Source organism: Pinus tabuliformis, chromosome 4_1 (genome assembly GCF_031772625.1).
Source record: "Pinus tabuliformis cultivar Carrire ecotype Pingquan chromosome 4_1, CPIR1, whole genome shotgun sequence".
NCBI classification, from domain to species: Eukaryota; Viridiplantae; Streptophyta; class Pinopsida; order Pinales; family Pinaceae; genus Pinus; species Pinus tabuliformis.
The window spans coordinates 418,499,661-418,524,514 of record NC_142303.1 but is presented as its reverse complement, the minus strand read 5'-3'; the positions used below and the strand labels follow the sequence as shown (position 1 = coordinate 418,524,514).

At 40.3% G+C, this 24,854-nt stretch overlaps 1 protein-coding gene across 2 annotated transcripts in view; it reads left to right on the top strand.

The window, feature by feature from the left end:
* Positions 1 to 24,854, top strand: part of ISA1 (isoamylase 1) — a 255,664-nt gene that overhangs the window by 102,429 nt on the left and 128,381 nt on the right. For both annotated transcript variants that reach the window (XM_089419849.1, XM_089419848.1), the window contains 3 exons: positions 12,570 to 12,711; positions 12,789 to 12,896; positions 13,163 to 13,248. In XM_089419849.1, the coding sequence (XP_089275975.1) occupies positions 12,570 to 12,711; positions 12,789 to 12,896; positions 13,163 to 13,248 (336 nt within the window). The remainder of the gene's footprint in view (positions 1 to 12,569; positions 12,712 to 12,788; positions 12,897 to 13,162; positions 13,249 to 24,854) is intronic.

Genomic DNA, 24,854 nt, shown 5'->3' with positions numbered 1-24,854 from the left:
TAGCATCTAAACACCCAAGTTGGGCTTGAAACATTCTCTTTGACCTGCGCCTCCGATGGCAACCTTAAACATCATATGCTCTCCATCCCCTTTTTCATCTATGCCCCCCATGCATCATCTCTTGTGTGCGTTGGCCTTCAAGGTAGCTAACGACATGGCTATAGTCCCCTCTCGGCAAACAAAACTTCCATAATACTTTCGAGTGGGTTACAGTGGTTTAACTAAGCATTAACCATTTATTCGTTAAAAAAAAATCCACCATGTCATCTCTTAAATAATCGCCACGCATAAAAGAGTGTATCTTGTGTCTAGCTCACTTTTCCATTCGATTCCTTAGAAGAGTAGGTGAGGTTCATCTTGAGAGCATCTCAGCAATGTCGGGCCAAGGAATTGCTTAATGTAACTATTGCATAGTTGAATGTATACCCCTGGCGTCTTCGATCAATTTCTTGAAAAGGAGTGCGATGAAAACAAGTCAGCCGTCGATAGTGATATTTTCATGTGAGAACATGGGAACCAATGAATAAATAAACTAATTCTCTTCAGGCGCATAGACCATGATTTATCCAAATCAAAGTGCTACGAATTATATGGGGGTGTCAAGTGCGCTCAAGTCTGGAGACCGACTCAAAACCCTCTGGATCTATTAATTGCATGTCTTTGATATTTCATGATGCCCAAGGTGATGATGCACTCATAGGGCACGTTCCTTGAAATGCTCATGACCATGCATTTGGAGGGCGAAGATTAATGCAAAGAAGGGTTTGAAAGACGCACGTAAAGGCGACAAACTTACAAACCCTAACACACATGTTGGGATGGGGAACCAATTATGAAAGAAGGTGAAACATGACATTCAATGATTCTTACCATAATGCCAAACAGAGAATGCAGCTTTGGAGGAACATGAATTAGGTTAAATCATGCAGGGAAACATTCTTGTGCCAATTTAGGGTTTCTCTCCAAACCCTAGTATGACCAATCATAATGAAAGCCAGACTGGGGTCTTGCCCGCCCACACAGGGTGTCACCATTGATTTGAAAGGTATAGGGAAAATCTCTGAAGTCTAGGGCAAGACATCACACTTCCAAAACCCTAATTGAAGGGTTGAGTCGATGCGCAAGATGGGGCATGACAAAAGAATGCAATATATCGCATGATTACACGAGTGAATGCATTGATAGGGTCCGACAAGAACAAGCCATGCGGTGAATTAGCCAATGAACAGCTGGAGCGTCCCTGGATGGTTTGAGGTGAGCAATGGGGGACTCAATTTTAGATATGCCCAAAATTTTGGGTGGTGTTGTAGTGGCTACAACATAGCCCTTCATGACTTAATCCTGATATTGCTTCAACATCAAATGGTGCTTTTGCTGGATGGCTTCTTCATCATGACATCTTTGTAGAGTTGAATCAGTTATCTGCACCTTACTATCTCCAAGGTCTTCATAGGTGTCAAGGGTCCTTTGATCTTTTCTTACTTTGTTAGAGTTGTCATGCCTTCTTTCAGGAGATGTCTTTAATGGATCTTGTCAGATAGTGATTGTTTGTGACCATGGTGTTCTTCACATGCTTGATCTCTTTCTTCATTTGCTTCTTCTTGGATGATTAGTCAACCACATTATACTCCTTATGGGAGCACTTGTTTATGTTGACCTTCATTGCATTGTAGTACATGCCTTCGAGCATGTCATTGGTGAAAGAGATCCTTTTATACTTGATCATGCCATAGAACTATTCCCATGTCTCAATAATATATATATGATGATATGACTTGACTTTGATGCATACATACCTCATCTTGATTCTTCTTTGATCATCTTGGCTTCATTTGATTGTCCTTGGTGTGGCCTTTCTTGCTTCATCTTTTCTTGCCTGCATATCATCTTTTTCTTGAGTCCCATGAATGGGACTCCAATGAGACATCTTCTCTTGTTTATGAACCTTCTTTTGAAGATTCTATGGAGGCCTTCTAAGATTTTTAATCAATATCAATTATTCTTTCATTGTGGATGAGGTCCTATAATAGGTATGCTCCTTCTACATGAATATCTTGAGCTATATCTACCATGCTCCTATATTCTAGAAGATATCTTTAACCATGCATTCTATTCTATTTCTACATGCTCCTATACTACTCAAAACTTTGAAAGAAGACTTCAAGTAAAGAGGTTGACTTAGTCATAGTAGAGATCTGGAGGATCTTCCTTCTTCTGCTTCTTGTCTTCTTCTTTCACTTTTTGAGTTATGTGAGCTTCTTCCCTTTTTCTCTTGTTGTTGTTGTCCTTCTTAAGTTTAGGACAATCCCTTTTGTAGTGTCCATATTCCTGGCATCCAAAGCATTGGACTTTGGACGTATCTCTATTGCTTCTTTTTGGTGAACCAAAGTTGCCAAATTTTCCCTCTCTCTTGGCCATGGTTGCAAATGCTTGCTCCTTTGATCCCACATCATCCTTTGCTTTGAGTCTAGTTTCCTCTATCTTGCATAGAGACCATAGTTCACTTAGTGGAGTAGCTTCCTTCTTGGCATTTGTTTGATGTGAAGTTGCCCCAATCCTCAGGTAGAGCATTGAGTACTACAATTGTCATTTCTCTGTCAGACATGACTTGTCCTAGCTTTTGAAGTTGGTCCCTCATCTCAGAGATCTTCATAAAGTATGGAGCTATTCCTTCCTTTGATATCTTCATTTTGTACAAATCATTTCGTAGAGATATCACTTCTCCAACTGTGCTTACGGAGAGTAGCTATATTACCTTGTCATAGATTTCTTTTGAGGTTTCAAATTTGGAGACATAAGGAATGAGAGAGTCTTTGATGGATTTCATTAGAATCCTTTGAGCTCTTGTTTCATCCTCATTGTACTTGGCTAAGGCTTGAGTTTGTTCCTTAGCAGGGATAGTGATATTCCCTTTGATGTGGTCTAGAAGTTCATTCTCTTTGAGAAGTAAATCAGTCCTCTTCTTCCATGCAAGGAAGTTATTGGTCCCAACCAATTTGTTGCTTTCCTTGCAAAAAGACATTGAGGTATATTCAGAAGGGGACATATACTTACTTGATAGAGTTTGAGATGTAGTGGACTTGCTCTCTTCTTGAAGACTTGATGGCTTGCCTTCCTTAGATCTTGATGTTCTTCAAGTTGCTTTCTCCAAGTGGACTTGCTTGATGATGAGATTTGCTTGATGACTTGTAGCTTGATGTAGGTCCCTCTTTGATTTTCTCTTCTTGTAGGTGCCTTTATATAAGGCTTTTCTTCTTGCTTTGTAGTCTTCCTTGATGAATGATAGATGGTAGACCTTCTTGTCCTTGATGTGATTGAGACTTCTTGGCTTGATGCTTCAACCTTGTAGATGTTCTTCCTTGATGAGTCACCTTATGAGTGTTCTTGAGATTCCCTTTCCTTGATGTGTCACCTTAGCTCTGATACCATGTTGAAGAATCAAGGGCAATTATGTATAGTAGGATTCTTCTTGACTTGATAACAATTTGTGAAGCTCTTTTACAATTTATCTTGTTAGCTTAATCTTCTTCTTCTTCTTATTAATGCATGTGTGTTTACTTCATCAAACTGCTACCAAAAACATAAGAACAAGAACACAAGATGTTGGCTCTCTGCCAGGGCAAAACCTCTCTCTCTTAGAGAGGAAAACCCTTTCGTAAATTTCTCTTATTGAAACTTCTTATTGATCAATGCCAAACCCTAGACCCTTGACAAGAATATCCTCCAAGCACAAGTCAAGTCCTTCCTTCTTCCTGCACTTCGTTCCCCGACACTTCGTCCTCCTTCTTTCGGCACTTCATTCTTCTTACACCTGTTGATAGTCCTTGTTACACTCTCTCTAGAAGAGACACTTATCCTAGTGAGACCCTTTACTTGTGATGATCCCTTCCTTCCTCTTGACCAACCGAGCTCCTTCTTCAAGGTGTAGTTGTAGACTTGATATGACTGTCCTGATATGAAATGTGTGGGAGGTTTTCTTGTATTTGGTTCCTTTCTTCTTCGATTGAGAGAGTCTTTTCTTCGCTCTAGTGGGAGGCCTTATAGGCCTAAGTTTCAAGCCCAAACAATGAGAAGTATGAGACTGTTACGTTGCTGCTGTTATGACCGCAGAGATGCCTCCTTTTCTTGAACGTGTGACTGTGTTTTACGCTAGAAATAGTCCTTCAACCTTCGGTGATGACTTCTCCTTCTTCGCTGCACTAGAGGCTTCTTATACTCGTCCTTTTTCACCCTTTTCTTGGTCTTCCTTGCCCTTTGATTTCAGAGGTGGATTTTCTTTGCATTTGCGGGAGTGGACAATCTCTATATATAGAGGACTGTCCCTCCTTTAGGCCGACTTGAGTTTCCTTCATCATTTTTGCTCCTTTGATGATGTCGTTGGATGGAGAGGACTTGTCTTTGCTTGGAGGGATATTCTTTGACTCTTATACAAATATGTACATGGTGTAACATGCCCTTAACGGTCTTCAAACTTTCGTTTGACTCTTTGACTTACCTATATCACTTTAACATGTGCTAGACCTATTTCAATGAGCAAGAAACTCATTGATAAATATAACAAAAATAATATTTCGTTTCTTGAATAAATACAAATATCAAAAGTACATTTATGAAGACCGAACCTAGTTACACTTTCTTCAACACAAGCATCATGTGGGGTCATCAAATAGCCCAATGTTTGGCTTTAGATATGCAATGTTGCATCATCAAGGTCAATCTCTCTCTTTGTAATAGATGCTATAGCCTCTGTTTCTCTACTGAGAAGGTGGGGCAATCACCTCAAGAAGCCTCTACTGTTGTGATGAGAACCACTCGATGAAACCCTTTCAAGATCAAGTGAAAATCAACAATCATTAGGTTATGCAAAAGTATGGATGCGTCATAGTGGACCATGCTTAATGTTAGGGGCATAATTAATACTTCACACAAAGATCGCCTTCAAATATCTAACTAGACCAAGTCTTGTATAAGTGTTCCCTCCTTATGTTAGGGATGGCTAGATGGATAACCCTATTAGGTGTTTTTAGCCCCCAAGGGGAAGTGACAAGTCCCAAGTTAGTCCATCAATCCATAGGTGCATGTGAAGATGGTGGCAATGGAGTGGGAAAGATTTTGGGGCAAGGTGCCATATCCAAGTGACCAAGCAAGGTTGGTCGAACATCTTGAGTGTATAGATGTAAGGAGGGAGCAGTTGTGGAAGAATGGGTTACCCCTTTCCTCAACTTGCTTTTTCCACCCTTCTGGTGCGCCTTTTACTTCTTTATGATAATGCTTTGATTTGAGTTCGTAGCTCAAGAGCCCAAGCTTGCTTTTTTAGATTTAGCATTTATTACCCCTTGATTATGAGGTAGTTTATCATTCATCAGGTTTGGGACAATACACAACTTCCTTTTTATGGATGGAGCCTCATGTGCTCTACGAATCAGGTGATGGCTAATGAGGGGGGTAGAGCTCATGCTAGGCTTTTACCCACATACTAATATTTGTCCCAACCATCTTTTGCATTTTATCTTTTTTTTTTTCATTGTGGCTTTCTTTTGCTTTTATCTTTCTTTTAGCTGCATCAACTTGCAAGTTGCAGGGCAAAGTTTTCTTGTCTAGACTCAAGGATGAGGATGAGAAGGTGCCAATCCCCAAGACCAAAGACTACAGGCCTGAACGATGGAGATGGAATGAGGGAAAGATCAAAAGGGGTAAAATTGGAATACCATGGACTCACTTCCTCAATCAGAGCCTCCCCAGTAATGTCTTTTGTAAAACCTTAAGGCCCTAGAGGAGGTCCCACTAGACTAGAGTCTGTTGAAAAGTGTAACTAGGTTCGGTCTTCATAATGACATGTAATAGTGATTTTATGTAAAGAGATGTAAGGAAGAAAATAAAATTTATTGTAATGCTTGCATCATGGGTTTCATGAGCAAGAGATTTTATTTTAGTAAAGGCTCCAGTTGAGAGCCCTTAGGAATATTGTCATTGTCATGTAATGAAGACATGTTACACATTGTAAAGAGTCATACTTGTCTATGTAATGTCATCCTCCAAGACCTTGTCACTAGCCCTCATCAAGTCGGCCTACAACGAAGAGATTATTCTAGAAGATGAAGTTGACCTTCTCCAAAGATCATGTCGACCTAAAACAGTCATGACCAACGACTATATATACAAGTGCTTGTCCTCATTTGGAGACAAGCAATTCAGTGAAGCAAGTCTACAAAGAAGTGTGAAAAAGACACTAGAAGAAGCCTCTACATCAACGCAACAAGAAAGAAGGATAGTGAAGATAGGTGTGGACTGTTTTGGGCTAATTTGTCTTCCCACGTGCGAAGGTAGTAGATCCGAAGGTGTCAAGAGAAGGTCGAAAGATTGCAGCTACATTGAGGTGATCTTGTTTGGGTAGAAGACCTCACTAGAAGGAGTCGAGTAGAAGTGCAATAAGTCTCTCTCTTAAGGAGACTATTCAAGGAAGCGAAAATAATCTAGGGTTTTTGTGGTAGGGTTGCAGACCTACAAGAAGAGACTGAGATTCTAAAGGAAGCCGAGAAGAAGAAGAGGAAGAGCAACATTAGAGAGGAGGCTAGTGACTTGGTCTTGGGAGGACTCTTGTGTCAAGGGTCTTTGTCATGGTCTTGGTCTTTGTCAATTGAAGATCTATAAGAATAATTTCGTTTGGGTTTTCCACTCAAAGAGAGAGGTTTTGGCGCTGGATGACAAGCCTATATACTGTCTCTTGTCTCCTTATTGTTCATGATTTGATAACTGTCTTGATGAAAAGAACATAATAATAGCTCAAGAAGAGAAGATTGTAATCAAGAAGTAAAAAGTCTATCACAAGCAATTATCATAAGTAGAGAAATCATCTATACAATTGATGCCCTAGATTTATCAACATGGTATTGGAGCTAAGGTACTAAAGTCAAGGAAGGGTATCTAATCAAGGAGACACAAGGATCGAGGTTCAAGAAAGGGATCAAAACAAGACAAAGAATACCAAGCAAGAGATCAAGATCTTCATCATACCGAAACCCTAGATCGAAGAAATCTACTTCATCAAGAGTCTTGGAATCATCATCAAGGAGGAAGTACAAAGTAAGATCAAAACCCTAGAAGCATTTTTGTGATCATCACTCATCCATCATCTAAGGAGGGAGTATTTTCAAGGACTAAGGAAGACTAGATCGAAGAACATTATCATTCTCTTCAAAAAGGGTTCGTAAAGCAAGCTATCTCTTATCAAAGAATACTTCAAGGAGCAATCTTCTACTGTCTATATCACTATCAAAATTAAGGAGGAAGCAAGTGAAGAAAGCAACATCTACTCAATAAATACTGCAGGAGAAGTTATCTCTCTAAGGAAAGAACTCTACAAATTGAAGATCTTAAGGGAGGAGGGAATAACCTCTTATTTTATGAGGATTTCAAAAATAAGAGATCAACTTCAAGATCTGGGTGAAATAATGTCTGACAAAGAAATGACCACTATAGTATTAAATGCACTACCGGAGGAATGGGGCAACTTCACTTCAAGTATTTATGGGAAGAAAGAAGCCACCCCTTTCCAAGATCTATGGTCATTATGCAAGATCGAAGAAACTAGACTGAAGGCAAAAATTGATGTGGGATCAAATGAGAAGAATCAAGCATATGCTGCTATGACAAAAGGAAAGGGAAAGTTTGGTAAATTTTATCCTCAAAAGAAAAAGAAGAACATGGCTAAGGTGCAGTGCTATGGATGTTAAGAATATGGGCACTATAGAAGAGATTGTCCTAAACTTAAAAGGGACAATAACAAGAGAAACAAGGAAGAAGCTCATATTACCGAAGAAATGGAAGAACCTGAAATAAAGAAGCCTAAGAAGGAGGAAGTGAGAGATCTCTACTATGACTGAGATAATCTCCTTCACTAAAAGATATTTTGTTGATGTGTAAATTATAGATAGGAAGCTTGGTAAATAAGATAGGATGCATCATATTAGAGAATGGCATCATGGTAGAAGCATTAGAAATAAGAGCTCATGACATAAGTAACATGAAGGATGTTTGGGACAAAATCTATAGCTATGTAGGATATAGCTCTTGGGAACCTCATTAAAAGCTCAAAGGATACATATGGAGAAAGGAAGAAGTCATCTAGTACAAAAATCATCATACATTTGTCAAAAGGAAACATCTGCTGGATGGGGATACTCTATATCCTCAAGATTCTCTGATGGAATCTTTATTGAAAGGTTCATCGATCAAGAGAGGAAGCAATTGTTTCATCAAGAATTCCAAACTTGTGGAATTCATGGGATGATGGTATGATGACATAAAAGTTGAAGCAGATCAAGGGATTGAAGCTCTTTCAATCAAGGAAGTTGTTACAGGAAGTTTGGATGACCTAAAGGAAAGATGAGGTATGCATGCTTACATGTGATATTATGGAAGTCATGTCATATGGTTGCAGACAACATGGATCAATGTTCTATCTTGAGAAGCATGATCAAAGAAAAAATCTCCTCCCACAAAGGATAAAGGAATGCATAGGTCACATATTTACTAGATGAAATTAACATAATATGTCCTCATATGGAGTATGAGGTGACTGAATACAATTGAGGAACTCTAATTGGAAGTTCGCGGGAATGAAATATGTGACGAATGAAAGGAAGAAGATCGTGGAATAAGCAACAATGGTAAAAGAAATCATCATTCGAAAGACCAATAAGTTTTGACTATGATATTTCCCAGAAAGATATGAAGACTCTGATGGAAGTCTGGGAAAGATAGAGACCCTTGACAATACATATCTTTAGGAGATGTGTCAACATGTACGCTGGATGTTGATGCCTACAGGAAGATGTCATGATGAAAGACCATCACAAAGGTAATTATGATTTAAGTGTTCATTTCTTATGAAGTAGTATCTGGATGGACTTATGCCGGGCTACCAAAGGGAAGAACTGTGGATATCTTCCAAGTGAACCATGTAGAAGGATGCAAGATCCTTGCGAAGAAGAAAGCATGATGAAGGTAGCATAACATGAAGCAATGCTAGATGTAGACTGATAGATCACTTTCTGATGAAAGGAATGATGACATGACTGACTCATGGATGGTCTGTGCCCTATGAAGAAGTCCCAAAAGATGAAGACTCCGTGACAAAGAAATTCATGACATCGAAGGAAGGAGCTCTTCAAGCAGTTGGTTGTCCAATCATCTCCATCTGAGGAGCTACTATAGGTACCTAATTAAGAGGGAACCTGGAAAGAAGTTTCTTACTTGGAAGAAACTTGGAAATTCCTAAGCCAAGAGGGAGCTTAAGTACATTCCTTCTGTAGGAATGAGTACATTCCTTTATTGGAATAGATATGTCCTCCCTAATTGAGAGGGAGAGATAGACACATCATTTTGGTCTTCACTTGGGAAGACAAAATGGAGGATTGGGTAATTATTTGGCATCCGATAGTCTTTGAGGATGAGATAGGGCATCCAAGATAAGAGTAGTCATAGAGGACCAATATTCTTTGAGGACTGGGGAGTCCAAGATAAGAATAGTCCTGATGGAACACACCCTGAGAACCCGGGTGGGGTATGTTCTGAGAGAAATAATGATGAGAGTGTCTATAAATCATTGGTCTTGCCAACATTGAGCTCAGATCTTGTGGAGAGATAGAGTTGTTAGTCAAGGCCTTGCTATGTAACAATGCTGGTTGATATGATGCTAAACAAATGGGTTACCAATCCGATTCTTCTTATGATAAATTCTTCAAATTGAGAATGACCAAGTACCATTATGAATACCTCCCTAGTTAAGAGGGAGTGTTGAAAAGTGTAACTAGGTTCGATCTTCATAATGACATGTAATAGTGATTTTATGTAAAGAAGAAAATAAAATTTATTGTAAAGCTTGCATCATGGGTTTCATGAGCAAGAGATTTATTTTAGTAAAGGCTCCCATTGAGAGCCCTTAGGAATATTGTCATCCAGTCATAAAAGTCTAAAGAGTCATCGTCATGTAACGAAGACATGTTACACATTGTAAAGAGTCATACTTGTCTATGTAATGTCATCCTCCAAGACCTTGTCACTAGTCCTCATCAAGTCAGCCTACAATGAAGAGATTATTCTAGAAGATGAAGTCGGCCTTCTCCAAAGATTATGTCGGCCTAAAACAGTCATGACCAATGACTATATATACAAGGGCTTGTCCTCATTTGGAGACAAGCAATTTGGTGAAGCAAGTCTACAAAGAAGTGCGAAAAAGACACTAGAAGAAGCCTCTACATCAGTGCCACAAGAAAGAAGGATAGCGAAGATAGGTGTGGACTATTTTGGGCTAATTTGTCTTCCCATGTGTGAAGGTATTAGATCCGAAGGTGTCAAGAGTAGGTCGAAAGATTGCAGCTACATTGAGGTGATCTTGTTTGTGTAGGTGACCTCACTAGAAGGAGCCAAGTAGAAGTGTAACAAGTCTCTCTCTTAAGGAGACCTTTCAAGGAAGCGAAAGTAATCTAGGTTTTTGTGGTAGGTTTGCAAACCTACAAGAAGAGACCAAGATTTTAAAGGAAGCCGAGAAGAAGAAGAGGAAGAGCAACATTGGAGAGGAGGTTAGTGACTTGGTCTTGGGAGGACTCTAGTGTCAAGGGTCTTTGTCATGGTATTGGTATTTGTCAAATGAAGATCTATAAGAAGAATTTCGTTTGGGTTTTCCTCTCAAAGAGTGAGAGGTTTTGGCCTTGGTTGACAAGCCTATATACTGTGTCTCTTGCCTTCTTATTGTTCATGATTTGATAATTGTCTTGATGAAAAGAACATAATAATAACTCAAGAAGAGAAGATCGTAATCAAGAAGTAAAAAGTCTATCACAAGCAATTATCATAAGTAGAGAAATCATCTATACAATTGATGCCCTAGATTTTTCAACAGAGTCAAAGACTAACGTCCCAAGGGAAGTGAGAGAACAATAATATAATCAAGATCAGTCAAATCATCTGGATCATCCTTTGATTTATAATAGTATGCCACATTAAGTAAAAGCACATGATTACAAAATGTTAAAGTACCTGCTGATGGATGACCTGCCTTCCTTCAAGAAGGAATGCTAGATGGGAGAAAGAATTCTGACTGGAGCAATAGGTGGAGGATCTATGGCATGATGTCATGTGTTGATCAATAGTGTTGCTGGCTTGTTGGCTGTCCAAGGAGGAGAGAAAATTCTCCTATGGGTTACCTACTTTTTGGTGGTTAACAGGCACGATCTCAAGCAATTTGGAGATGACAAGTTTCAATGTTTGAAAAAGACACATTTTCTATAGAGATTAGGCCAAATATTATGCATTGTATATGATGTGAAGATGCCCTTCGCTCCCTTGCATGACATACCATTTGCATGTGATAAAAAAAGCATAGCCCATCAGTTTGTTCCAATGCAGAGACACCTCCAATCCCTGATCGACAGGTCAGCTGCCAATCACTAGATCCTTCTCTTTAGTTTTAGATGTTAGGAGAGCTCCAATCCGATGCCCCTGAGATCCCCCAGTATTACCCAATGGGGCCTATTCATCCAGGGCATTTTCCAGAGGCTATTATTTGGCTTTTCATTGGCTTACTGATAGTATGGATGATGACTTGGAAGTTGGATGTTTTTATTTCAACTCTACATCTACTTCTACTTTTAGTACAAGTTAATATCTCCTCTTGTTACTCACTAGATTTATCTTGATTTCATTTGTGTTTCTTTTTCTTGGAATTGAGTTGCCTTGAAGATCCCTCATTACTGTTGTGGTTTGTTGTACTCTGCCATACGATTGAATTATATTTGGTCACTCGAGGACATGTATAATTTTTATTGTTTAATTGAAAATGATTCATATTTAACTGTCAGAGAACAAATAAGTACATCAAGATTCAAAATGATTACACCATGTAGACAACAAGAGTACAAGGAAAGTCCATGTTTACATCTAAAGTGGCTACAAATGAGCCCATGCCTCCAGAAGAAGGGACTAAATGTCATGATGGAATGCACGGAGATGAACTGTTTGCAGCAATGCCAACTCTTGCTAAAAGCTCCTCAGTTGGCTAAAGTAATGGGGTGAAGAATGTCATTGAAACTAACCCTACACTGATATTTCCACGGAAAACCATTTGCAGCCAATTGAAATAAAATTATCCTGTCTTATTATCCTCTTTGAATGGTATTGAGAAATCAATTTTTCCTTCTCCTTTGGTGAAATAGATTTCCGACTTATGCTGTGGAAACCTACTATCATGATGCATTAACCACATTATTATTCTTGAAGGAATCCCTTAGATCACTGCTAACACGAGTGATAAACACATATTTTTGTAGGTGTTCACTTTATATGTGGTCTTTATTAATGTCAAAACAAAATGGGAATCTTGGTATTGTAGAAATACCTGCTATAGAGTTGCATTCCGTAGGTATTTTTATTCATCTGCTAATTTCAATGTTAAATATTTTGATATTTGTCCTTTATTTCCTTGAACCTTCAAGTTATATTTTGAATACTCAGCCTTGAAATTTTAAATTCTTGGGATTAATAGGATTTTTGAATATGATGCTTTACAGGATGAATTTTTGGGGCTACTCAACCATCAACTTCTTTTCTCCAATGATTCGATATGCTGCTGCAGGTGTTAGGAATTGTGGACGAGATGCAATTCATGAATTTAAAATGCTTGTTAGAGAAGCACACAAGCATGGCATTGAGGTGATTACTTTTCTATATCTTTTGTCTTGATTGATTTTTTTAGGATACTTTATCTTCAAGCTCCATAACTTTAACAGGTGCTGATGGACGTTGTATTTAATCACACTGCGGAAGGAAATGAGATGGGTCCAACATTGTCTTTTAGAGGCCTGGATAATGGTGTCTATTACATGCTTGCACCCAGAGTAAGAAAACTTTTGTCCTATTTTGACTTGTTTTACGAATAAAAGTTCAACAGTAATATATCTCAAAGGATTTTCTAATAGAATGTTTGGTCGATGGTAAACCTTGCTCCAAGTCTGTTCACTTGCTTAGCAGCATGTTTAGTGTTGCTTTTAAGTTTCTTTTTTATTCTCCTTTCGTATATGTTTCTCTTCATCTTTTTGTACAAGATATCATGTTAAAAATTAGTGCACTAAGTGAATGAACCATTTAAAATTTCTTGCTGCAGGGTGAGTTCTATAATTATTCTGGCTGTGGCAACACGTTCAATTGCAATCATCCTGTTGTTCGACGTTTTATAGTGGATTGCCTCAGGTGCCCAAGATATGATGACCCTTGGGTATGCTTTTTGAGTGCTTGTTATTTGCCATGACACACAATCACATACGTGTTGAAAACATCTTCTTTTGTTGCAGTTCCACTTCTTCTTCAAGAACTTTAATTTGTCTGATATGTCTGCAAGTTAAAATATGATGACTTTCGGTTAATTGGTTTTCGCTCAATTTGTTATTTATATCTGGAAAATTCCTAAACTTAATTTTGTCTCAGAAAATGTACAAAGAAAAATTGGATAAATAAGAAAGAAAGGTATAAAAGGGGAAAGTGAAAAAGGAGAGAGAAGATAATATAATGAATGTCCAATGGATGGCCAAAAAGATAGGTTCGTGGGACTTGTTATTGCTCAATCTAGCAGGGGTCCTAGGAGGGCAACTACTAGACCAAGTGGCAACAATGGGACAAAGACCCACTGTCACCTCAGCCAATGTCCCCTGTTCTTTACGGATTTTCACCGATGGGAGGAGTCTCAGTATAAAGGAAATCACTATGAATGGTATATCAATGACGAAAAGATGGTGATTTCAAAAGCCCATTTATAAGAGAGACTTAGATGATAAAGCTTGCTTGCTCAAGAAGCTAGGTGTAAAGCTCTCCAAGAAAGACTTTGAAGGAAAACTAGACCTAGGGATTTAGATATGTTACATTGATAAGGGATACTCTAGACCTAAGATCCTTAAGGGAAAGGGTTTCTAAAGTGATCTTGTAAAATAGAAATGATGAAGTTGTGGGATCACAAAGAATCCCAAGTGGACCCAAGCAAGGTCTAGGGTTTCAGGTGAAACTTCGAACAAAAGATCTAGACCAAACAAGGGATAAGAAAAGGATCAATGAAATTGAGTTTTACTTGAGTTTTTAATGCAATGATACTTGATGAAGCCACTACCCAAGGAAATTTAGGGTCAAGAACAAAGTTTGAGCTATGGCTTGATATAGTTCCAAATCTAGCCGTGAAAAATCTTTCAAATTTTGTGAGGGCCTTTTACCGCTCAAACTAGCAGGGGTCATAGGAGGGTTTCTATAGAGCAACTACTAGGTCATGTGGCAACAATGGAGCAATAGCCCACTGGCACCTCTGCTAAAGCTCCTTGCTCTTTACAGACTTTCACCAATGGGAGGAGTTCCATTATAATGGAAACCACTAAAAATGATGTATCAATGATGCGGAGCTATTGATTTCAATAGCCTATTCAAAGGAGAGGGTCTATTGATAGGGATTGCTTAAGAAGTAAGGTAAATGGCTCTCCAAGAAGGGCTAGAAGGACTCCTAGACCTAGGGTTGAAGAGTATTTGTTGATATGAAATGCCCTAGACCTAAAAATCGTAGAGGGATAAGGTTTTCTAAGTAATCCCTGTAAAATTGGAGTGATAAGGTTGCGGGACCACAAAAAAATCCTAGTGGACCCAAACGAGGTCAAGGGTTTGGGATGAAACTTCAAACAAAGGGGTCTTGACCAAGTAAGGGAGAAGAAAAGGATCAAGGAGATGAAATTTGACTTTAATTTTCAATGCAATGATCCTTGAAGAAGCCACTAACAAAGTGAGACCTAGGGAGAATGGTTCTTGAACTAGGGCTTGGAAAAATTTGAGATTCAACCGTTGGAATGGCTTCAAATTTGGAGGACCTCTCAAGGACACACCAACGCAGTTCTTGACCAAGTTTCATCAAGTTTTGATGGCTACAATTGATTTTGTGTGATGTCCTAAGAGACACTAGGGTTAGGGCTTAGAAAAAGAGAGAGAGAAGGTGAAAAGATTTTTGTTTAGGTGATCATCAAGGATTAGACTAGTGCCTAGCCTATTGGGAGAATGGAGTCAATGAGCTTTTTTATGTTTAGAATTCCTTTTACCCAATCAAGGAGTTCCCCAACAATTTCACATAGCCCTAAAGGTAGCAATTAGATTACTAGGAAAAATTATATCTCTTGATGTTGCAGGACTTATCAAGGAAATTATGAAGATCACATACCCCTAAGAACATTCATTCACTATACTAAGCACAAAACGTATGAAAAACCATCACAAAATCAAGATTCAACTAATTCACATTCCCATTAGGGTAGCAACTCCAACTTCTTGAGTGAAAATTTAATACATTATACATTGATGTGAAATAGAGAAATAAATCATGAAAATGGCACTCAAAAGTATAGCGAATATATCCAATCATCAAGAGATACAAAAATTGAAGCTCCAGGACCAAGAGAAGATTTCCAAATATCAAAATGCATTAAAGGTATCCAATTCGTCCTCTAATAGCTATAGCGCAATTCTCAAGAAGAGATAAAGATCCAAATCCAAGTGATGATCAAATGAAATGATCATCACATCAATATATATCCTCCCTAATGGGTTCGATTTGCATAATTAGGCCTAATAATGCCTCAACTAATAAAATAATGTGCAAAATTAACATTACTTGGTGAAAAGCCCACCAATATAGCACCACAATACAAAAATAAGCCTCTCAAGAGGGAAAAATGATGGATACAATAGGTTGAAGGGCCATTGAAGAGGCCTAGTGGAATCTGATGTGTGCCAAGATGAATGAATGAGCTCCAAACATAGTGATAAAGGGGGTGGCCCCATGATATCCAAGCAAATGACCTGTGGTGACCCCAAGTAGCTATGGGGGCACAAAACATCCTCATGAGTGTCCAAATGGATCGAACAGGCTTGTATCCCATCTGTAAAGGCTGGAAGAATGACACAAGCCCTCCCATTGTCTACCATGACGAGACACATCCTCATCTGGGCCCTAGATCAGCTGCCAAGTGTATGGTGCAAGAGTGTAGCCGATTGGGCAAGGTGGTCCAGGTGCATCATCATCGTCAAATAGGTGGAACACGAGCAAGCAATGAGTGGAACTAAAGGATCCCACGAAGTGGCAATCTACTCTTTGCTATGGTGAAGGCCCATGGCTCTCAATGCTCACCCTACAAATGCGAATATGATCCTCTGGAGGGCTTGGACCCTATATAGGGAGAGCAAACTCAAGACGAAGATACACCTGCAATCCTGTATAAGATCCAGTGCGTCCCTTCACCTTCCATTACAACAAATCATTAGTGTAATTAAGTAAATGAGCTTACAAGTCATGGATCCAAGTGGACACTTCATAGTGGCATGCCCTTCCATTGTGGCCTTTGGAATGTACAAGTGTCTCCAAGTTCAAGAAGAAAGTTAACCAAGGACCCTATTAGGTGGTTTCATAAAGGGAGTTCCATGGTACATCCATCAAATGGTACGTGGCATGCAAAATAATGATAGAATGGAGTGGGGCATCAGGGGAGGCTCCAAGCCACATGTCACAGTACAAGGGTAGCTATAATAAGGGAATCCCACACTTGGGTGTATGAATGTAGGAGGGAGCAAACAAGGTACATGAGTTACGCCGACCTTTGTTTTTCCACCTTTCTTCATATGCCTTTTTCCCTTTATTGATTTTTCTTTTAGCTCCAGGGGATGAGAGCATGATGCGTAAGATATAACAATGAACATCCCCTTAAGGTTGGACAGTTTATCGCCTATCAGGGATTGGGACAATCATGGGTTCCTCAATGATGTAGGGGGCTCATATAGGGGTACTAGGAACCAGGGTGATGACCATATGATAGGGGGTAGAGCTCATGTTGGCTTTTGCCCACATGCTAAATTTGTATGTCCGAACCATCTATGTCATTTTATGGTACATTTCATGTTGAGAGTGGTCAAATTATGCTTTTTCTTTTCTTTTTAGTTGAATCAACCTTCGAGGCATCGTTCCAGGCCTGACCCAAGGTGTGGACAAGGGGAGGGGCGACTAACTCCTTGTGGACTCGGATGGGAAATATGGTGAATGTGATTATAATGAGCGGAGGGGAGTGATGTATGTGGTGTCGGGAAACAGGACCACACAACCAATATCAGGGCTTCCCATGTACTGCCACCCCTAAAACTAGTAGCCAATAAAGGAGATCCCATGGGACTAGGATACAAGGTTAATTATCAAGTTGGACATAAGTGACAAGAGTACAAACCAAGCCCACTCTTTCCGCCGAATGCCCCCACTAATCCATGCCCAAGAGCGTCCATGATAAGTGAACAAAAATCCTCAACTACACTATGAAAAGCCATACCTTCGGGGTCGGAAGGCCCACATTCAAACATCAGATCATAACAGATGGGCGAGGGAGCATGTGTCTGGCTCAGGTGGCGGAAATGGTGGCACAACGAGCTATTTGGTGGTTGCCGATAGAGGACCATCTAGGAGAAAAAATTCTCCTATTGGTGTCACCCATGGGTAGTGGGTAACAAGGCCTAGGGAACATCCTAGCGCAGTTGTGTCCCAACTCGCTCTTGGATTGGATGGCTATAATGGATTTTGTTTGATGCCTTAGTAGGCCTCTAGGGTTAGGGCTTAGGAAAAGAGAAAAAGATATTCTTCAGGGTGATCACCAAGGATAGGATCAATGCTTAGCCTATTGGGAGAATGGAGTCAATGTGCTTTCAACTTTTGGAGTTATTTTACCCAATCAAGGAGTCCTCTAGCAACTTTGCATGGCCCTGAAGGCAACAACTAGGTTACAAAAGGAATTTATACTTCTTATTGCAACAATTTGGCGACTTATCAAGGCAATTACAGAGATAATGTATACCCCTAAGAACATTTATTCACTATACCCAAACATGTAGCATATGCAATTCCCACACAAGATCAATATTTGACTAATTCACATTAAATTAGGGCAAAATTTCAGATTTCATGAGTGAAAATTTCATACATTATACATGTATACAATAAAGAGAGAGAAATAGATCATGAAAAGCACTTACAAGTATAGCGAGTATATCCAATCATCAAAGAAACACAAAATCGAAGCTCCAAGATCAAGAAAAGATATCCAAATATCAAAATGGATCGATGATTCTCCAATTTGTCCTCAAATAGGTATAGCGAAATTCTCAAAAGAGAGAGAAATACAAATCTAAGTGATGATGAGGAATATAATGTTCCTGTCATCAATAGATATGATCCTCTAAGGGTTCAATTTGCCTAATTAGGCCTAGTGATGCCCCTAATAATAAAATAATATGCAAAATAACATTCCTTGGTGACAAGCTCACCAAGATAGCTCCATAATATGAAAAATAAGACTCTCAAGAGGGCCAAGAGGGCTAGGAGGGCCATTGAAAGGCCAAGTGGAGTCCAATATGTGCTAGAATGAGTGGAAGGGCTCCAAATATAGTGACAAAGGGGGTGGCCCTTTGATCTCCAAGCAAATTCCCTTTGGTGCCCCCAAGTAACTATGGGGGCACAAACATCCTCGTGGGTCTCCAAATGGATTGAACAAGCTTGTATCCCATCTGTAAGGGCTGGAAGATTGACACAAGCCCTCCTATTGTCTCCCTCGGTGAGACACTGAAAATTCTATCACTGCAACAACTGATTTATTTTACCTACGTATTTTCCAATAAGTTATTTACAAAAACCCTTTAGTAAATATTAAAATAAATTTTGCTGCAGATATCACACCATAATACAAAAACAAATACATGCACAAGAATCAAACACATCAACACAGATATTTTTGGACATTTGTCCCCGGAAAAACCCAATGCAAGAAAACCGGTGCAGCAGAGGAGGATTTTATTATTAAACAACTTTTCTGAGTACACTGGGTGCCAAACTTGCTCACCCGACTGAGATAAATTCTCCGGCACCTCTCCTAGGCTCAGTGTCAGACCAACTAGCATCTGTGTAGCTCCCAGACCCTTTACGTCAACAGTTTGCCTCTCTGCGTCACCGGCCCTCCAGTGACTGTGCAGTCCTGCTGCCTCTACGTCTCCCTAAGTGGCTTTGCTTCTACCTTTCTAACCTCTGCGTTGATCCTCTGGCATTATCCCTGCCTCTCAGCTCCGTACTCGCTACCTCTTGCTGCAATCTAGACCTCTAGTTCAAATTTCTCAGCAAACCCCACTCTAGAAATCGAACTGACTGGTCTCCCTTGGTGTATTTCCAACTGAACCTTAAGCCTTCTCTTATACTTTTCCTGTTGATGAATCAACGACCGAGATTGAGTCCCTAATCAACGACTAAGATTAAAATAGACTTGATTTTCGTCTCTTAGAACCTTCTCATCCTTATCTTTATTAATACCCATTAATATTTTTATTTTCCTAAGTTTAGACTTTAGGACCTCATAAAAAATATTAATTATTTTAATAACTTTTTATCTAGATGGAATTTTCCAAAACGATTTCGGGGTCTTGGAGATCTCATGCTCTTTAGTCTCTCCACCAATTTTCATGGCTAGAGCACATTCGATGCTACCCCAAATCAACACTCCCTCTTAGCGAGGAATGTGCTCTAGTAATACTCCACACTGAGCATCACTTTGATTATATGGCACCGGTACCTGCGCTGATGCTAGGCCTCCCCGCCTAACATCCTCTGCACTGCTGCATCCTGTACTGCTGCCCATGGCTTTATCAATGCCACTGCTACATTTGTATTGCAGCTCCCTCTGCATCCGTGCTGCTGCTGGTCCTTCCCAACACTACATCTACACTGCAACTCCCTCTGCATTCGCGCTGCTGCTGGTCCTTTTTCCCAACACTGCATCTGCACTGCAGCATCATACCCATTTCTGCTACTGAAATGGATTCTTTATCATCCCCATCTTCTCCCTGAAATAATCAAACTTTGTTCTTCCAAGGGCCTTGGTAAGGATGTCTGCCACCTGTTCTCCTGTAGGAGTGTAGTTGAACTGTACAACTCCTTGTTGGACACAGTCTCTGAGAAAGTGACACTGAATGTCAATATGCTTTGACCAATCGTGAAATACTGGATTCTCAAAAAAGCTTGATGCAACTTTGATTATCACACATGCTCCTAGTCGCCTCCATCTTTCTTCTGAATAGGTTCACAAGCAGTTTTCTAAGCCATATGGCTTCGCATGAAGCTGTGCTTGCGACCATATTTTCTGCTTCAACTGAGCTTAGAGCTATGAACTTCTGTTTCCTATTGCACCAAGAGGTCATTCTCGATCCAATGTTGAAACACTACCCAGAGGTACTTTTCCGATCCACTGAACTTCCAGCCCAATCTGCATTAGTAAATACACTCAATCTGATATCCTTACTCCTGGTGTACAAGATTCCATAATCGACTGTTCCCTGTATATATTGAGAACATGTTTCGCTGCTGCCCAGTGCACCCTCTTTGGATCCACCATGAACTGATTGAGGGTGTTGACAATGTAACAAATGTCTGGCCTGGTATTGACCAGATACATCAGGGACCCTATGAGTTGCCTGTATAAGGTGGGATCAACATCCTTGTCTTTTGATGCATCAATTTTCTTCCAGTTGGTGATCATTGTTGTAGCCATGGGTCTACAATCCTGCATCCTGAGTCTCTTCAGAATTTCTGTAGCATATCTCCCTTGTCCAAGGAAGATCTCCCCTTTTTGTTGCCAAACTTCCAACCCCAGGAAATAGTGCATCTGTCCCAAATCCTTCATGTCAAATTCTGTGGCTAGATTCTTCTTGCAGTGCTCGATGAGCCTGGATGATCTTGTCAGGAAGAGATCATCCACATATAATACTAGGATTAGAGGCTCATTCCCTACAACCAGATAGTAGAGATTTGGATATGCGTCACTCTTGACAAACCCCATCTTCTGCAAGTAGCCATCAATTCGACCATACCACGGTCTAGGTGCCTGTTTCAACCCATACAAGGCTTTCTTCAATCTGCATACATGAGACTTCTTCTCATGTGTCTCAAAGCCTTCTGGCTATTCAATGTATACCTCCTCTTTTATCACCCCGTTCAGAAATGCTGTTTTGACATCCATATGATGAATCTCCCATCCCATCTGTGCTGCAAGAGATATCACGGTTCTAATAGATGTATACCTGGCTACTGGGGCGAAGGTCTCTCCATAGTCGATTCCTTCCTTCTAAGCATACCCCTTAGCCACAAACCTGGCTTTGTATTTTTCTACACTGCCGTTTGCAGCGTATTTAATCTTGTAGATCCATCTCGAACCTACCACTGATCTGTTTTGAGGCCTTGGCACTACCTCCCAGCATTGTTCACCATTATAGAGTTGTATTCCTCTACCATCGCATCTAACCAAACTTGATGTTGAGCAGCCTCCTGAAAACTGGAAGGCTCCCCATCCTGAGCTACTAATGCTTGATATCTATTTGGCTGTTTTCGCTCCCTTTTATTGTTTCTTGGTGCACCGATGAAATCCTTTGCATCTCGCAGAATTTGACGAAGTTCCTTGTTCGTTCTTCCTCTGGTAGCAGGTGCTTCTGTTAGCTCCTCCTCCACCTGTGATTCTTCCTGTTTTGAGGAAGAATTCTTGACTTCTGTTGGTTGAAGTGGTTTGACAAACGACTCATCTTTTGACTGCTCCTTGGAAGAAATTTCTCGAGATTTTCTGAAGGCCCTATCTTCCATGAACTTCACATCTCGTTGAACTACTACCTTCTCGCTCCCTAGAAGATAGATTCTATATGCCTTAGTGTCCTTGCTATATCCCACTAGGTATCCTTTCTCTGCAGTTTGATCTAACTTCTTCCTTTTCTCCTCGGGTATACGGCAATATGCTAGGCTCCCAAATGTCCTGAAATGGCTGACTTCAGGAGTCTTTCCGGTGAAGACTTTCTCTGGAGTAATCTTGCCCAATGCCCTATGAGGAGTTCTACTCTGGACATAGACTGCCGTGTTGCATGCTTTTACCCACAGGAATTTTGGCATATCCTGATCATACATCATGGCCCTAGCTGCTTCCACGATAGCCCTGTTCTTCCTTTCTGCCACTCCATTCTGCTCCAGATTGTGAGCTGTCCACTCTCTTCTGATGCCCTCCTTAGCGCAAAAATCAGTGAAGTCCTTATCGACATACTCTCCACCATTATCTGAGTGCAAAACTTTTATTTTCTTCCCTAGTCACATTCTCCACTAGAGCCTTGAACTCTTTGAATCGACAGAAAACCTCGTTCTTGGCTTTTAGAAAATAAATCCAAGTTTTCCTTGAGTGGTTATCAATGAAGGTGACGAGGTATTCAGCACCACTAAGAGCTTTAGTAGACATAGGTCCGCGGATATCTAAGTGTATCAATCCTAGTACACTCTTGGCCTTGTTTTTACTTCTAGGAAATGCCGCTTTGGCATACTTGCCCAGAGCACATCCTCTGCATACATCATCTCGTTTTGTACTAAGATCCGGAACTCCTGTTACAGTTTTCCTGAGAATTCTCAGAGCCCCATGGTGCAAATGTCCCATTCTTCTGTGCCATAGTTTGTTCAAATCCTTGTCTCCATTACTGCCTATTAGTGCCATTGGTGATTCTAGTTGTAATCTGTACAACCTATTACTTCTGATCCCGACTTGCACTTTCTTTTTCCAGCTCGGGTGTTTGACGTATACTTTCTCCTTGATGAAGAAAACGGCATAGCCCTTGCGTTGAAGTTGTGATACTGAAAGTAGGTTCATCCCCAGACCTGGTACATGCAGCACATTGGTAGCACAGAACCATTCTCCTGTTTCTGTTTGAAAAACTATGGTACCCTTCCTTATTGGAGTACACTTGGTCTTATTCCCCATGGTGATTAGAAAATTCATCCTTTCCTCCTGATAATCTGAGAAACATTCTTGGATTCCTGTCATATGCTAGGAGGCTCCACTGTCTATATACCATACCTTTGATGATGCAGAGCTTGTCACACAAGCAACTTCTTCTTCCAATCTGGAAGCCAACATAGAGAAATCGAAATTACTATCTCTTGTGCAATGTTCTGAAAATCTGTGCGAGTCTCCTGATGTAGATGCCTCTTCATCATGGTCTCGACCCATAATTGATTTCCCCTTCCTGTCTCTAATTACTTCCCCTGATACCATGTGAAAATTCTATCACTGCAACAAGTGATTTATTTTACCTACTTATTTTCAATAAGTTATTTATGAAAACCCTTCAGTAAATATTAAAATAAATTCTGTTGTAGATATCACACCATAATATAGAAACAAATACATGCACAAGAATCAAACACACCAACACAGATATTTTTGGACAATTGTCCCCGGAAAAACTCAATGCGGAAAAACTGGTGCAACAGAGGAGGATTTTATTATTAAACAACTTTTCTGAGTACACTGGGTGCCAACTGACTCACCCGACTAAGATAAATTCTCCGGCACCTCTGCTAGGCTCAGCGTCAAACCAACTAGCCTCTACGTAGTTTCCAAGCCCTCTGCGTCAGCACTTTGCCTCTCTGCGTCGGCACCAAGCCTCTCTGCATCACCCACGTAGGCCCTCCAGTGATTGCGCAGTCCTGTTGCCTTTGCATCTCCTTGAGTGGCTTTGCTTCTGCCTTTTTAACCTCTTCTGGTCCTCTGGCACTGTCCCTACCTCTTAGCTCCGTACTCGCTACCTCTTGCTGCAATTCAGACCTCTAGTTCGAATTTCTCAGCAAACCTCACTCCAGAAATTGAATTGATTGGTCTCCCTCAGTGTATTCCAATTGATGCTCAAGCCTTCTTTTATACTTTTCCTGTTGATGAATCAACGGCTAAGATTAAGTCCCTAATCAATGGCTAAGATTAAAATAGACTTGATCTTCGTCTCTTAGAAGCTTCTCATCCTTATCTTTATTAATACCCATTAATATTTTTATTTTCCTAAGTTTAGACTTAGGACCTCATTAAAAATATTAATTATTTTAATAACTTTTCATCCAGATGGAATTTTCCAAAACGATTTCTGGGTCTTGGAGATCTCATGCTCTTTAGTCTCTCCACCAATTTTCATGGCTAGAGCACATCTGATGTTACCCCAAATCAACAGACACAACCGCATCTGGGCCCTGGATCAATTACCAAGTGTGTGGTGCAAGTGTTTAGTTGGCTAGGCAAGGTGGTCCAGGTGTATCATCATCATCAACTAGGTGGAACATGAGTGAGCAATGGATGGTACTGGAGGATCGCATGGCATGGCTATTTGCTCTCTACTATAATGGAGGCCCATGGCTCTCAACGCACACTCTACAAATGCCGATATGACCCTCTAGAGAGCTTCGACCTCGTATAGGGAGACCAAACCCCAAGATGAAAACCCATCTGAAATTTTGTATAAGATCCAATGCGTCTCCTCACCTTCCAGTACAAAAAATCATCAGTGTAATTGTATAAATGAGCTTACAAACCATGGAACCAAGTGGACATTTCATAGTGGCATGCCCTTCCATAATGGGCTTTAGAGTGTACAAATGTCTCCAAGTTTAAGAGGGATGTTAACCAAGGACCCTATTAGGTGGCTTCAACCTCTAAGGGAGTGATAGGTCCATGGTACATCTATCCAGTGGCAGGTGTCATGTGATACGATGATGGAACGGAGTGGGGCATCAGGGGAAGGCTCCAAGCCACATGCCATAGCACAAGGGTAGCTAAAATAAGGGAAGCCCACACTTGGGTGTATGAATGTAGGAGGGAGCAATCGTGGTACATGAGTTATCCCGACCTTTGTTTTCCCACCCTTTTTCATATGCCTTTTGGCTTTTATTGATTTTTCTTTTAAAACTGCTCTGG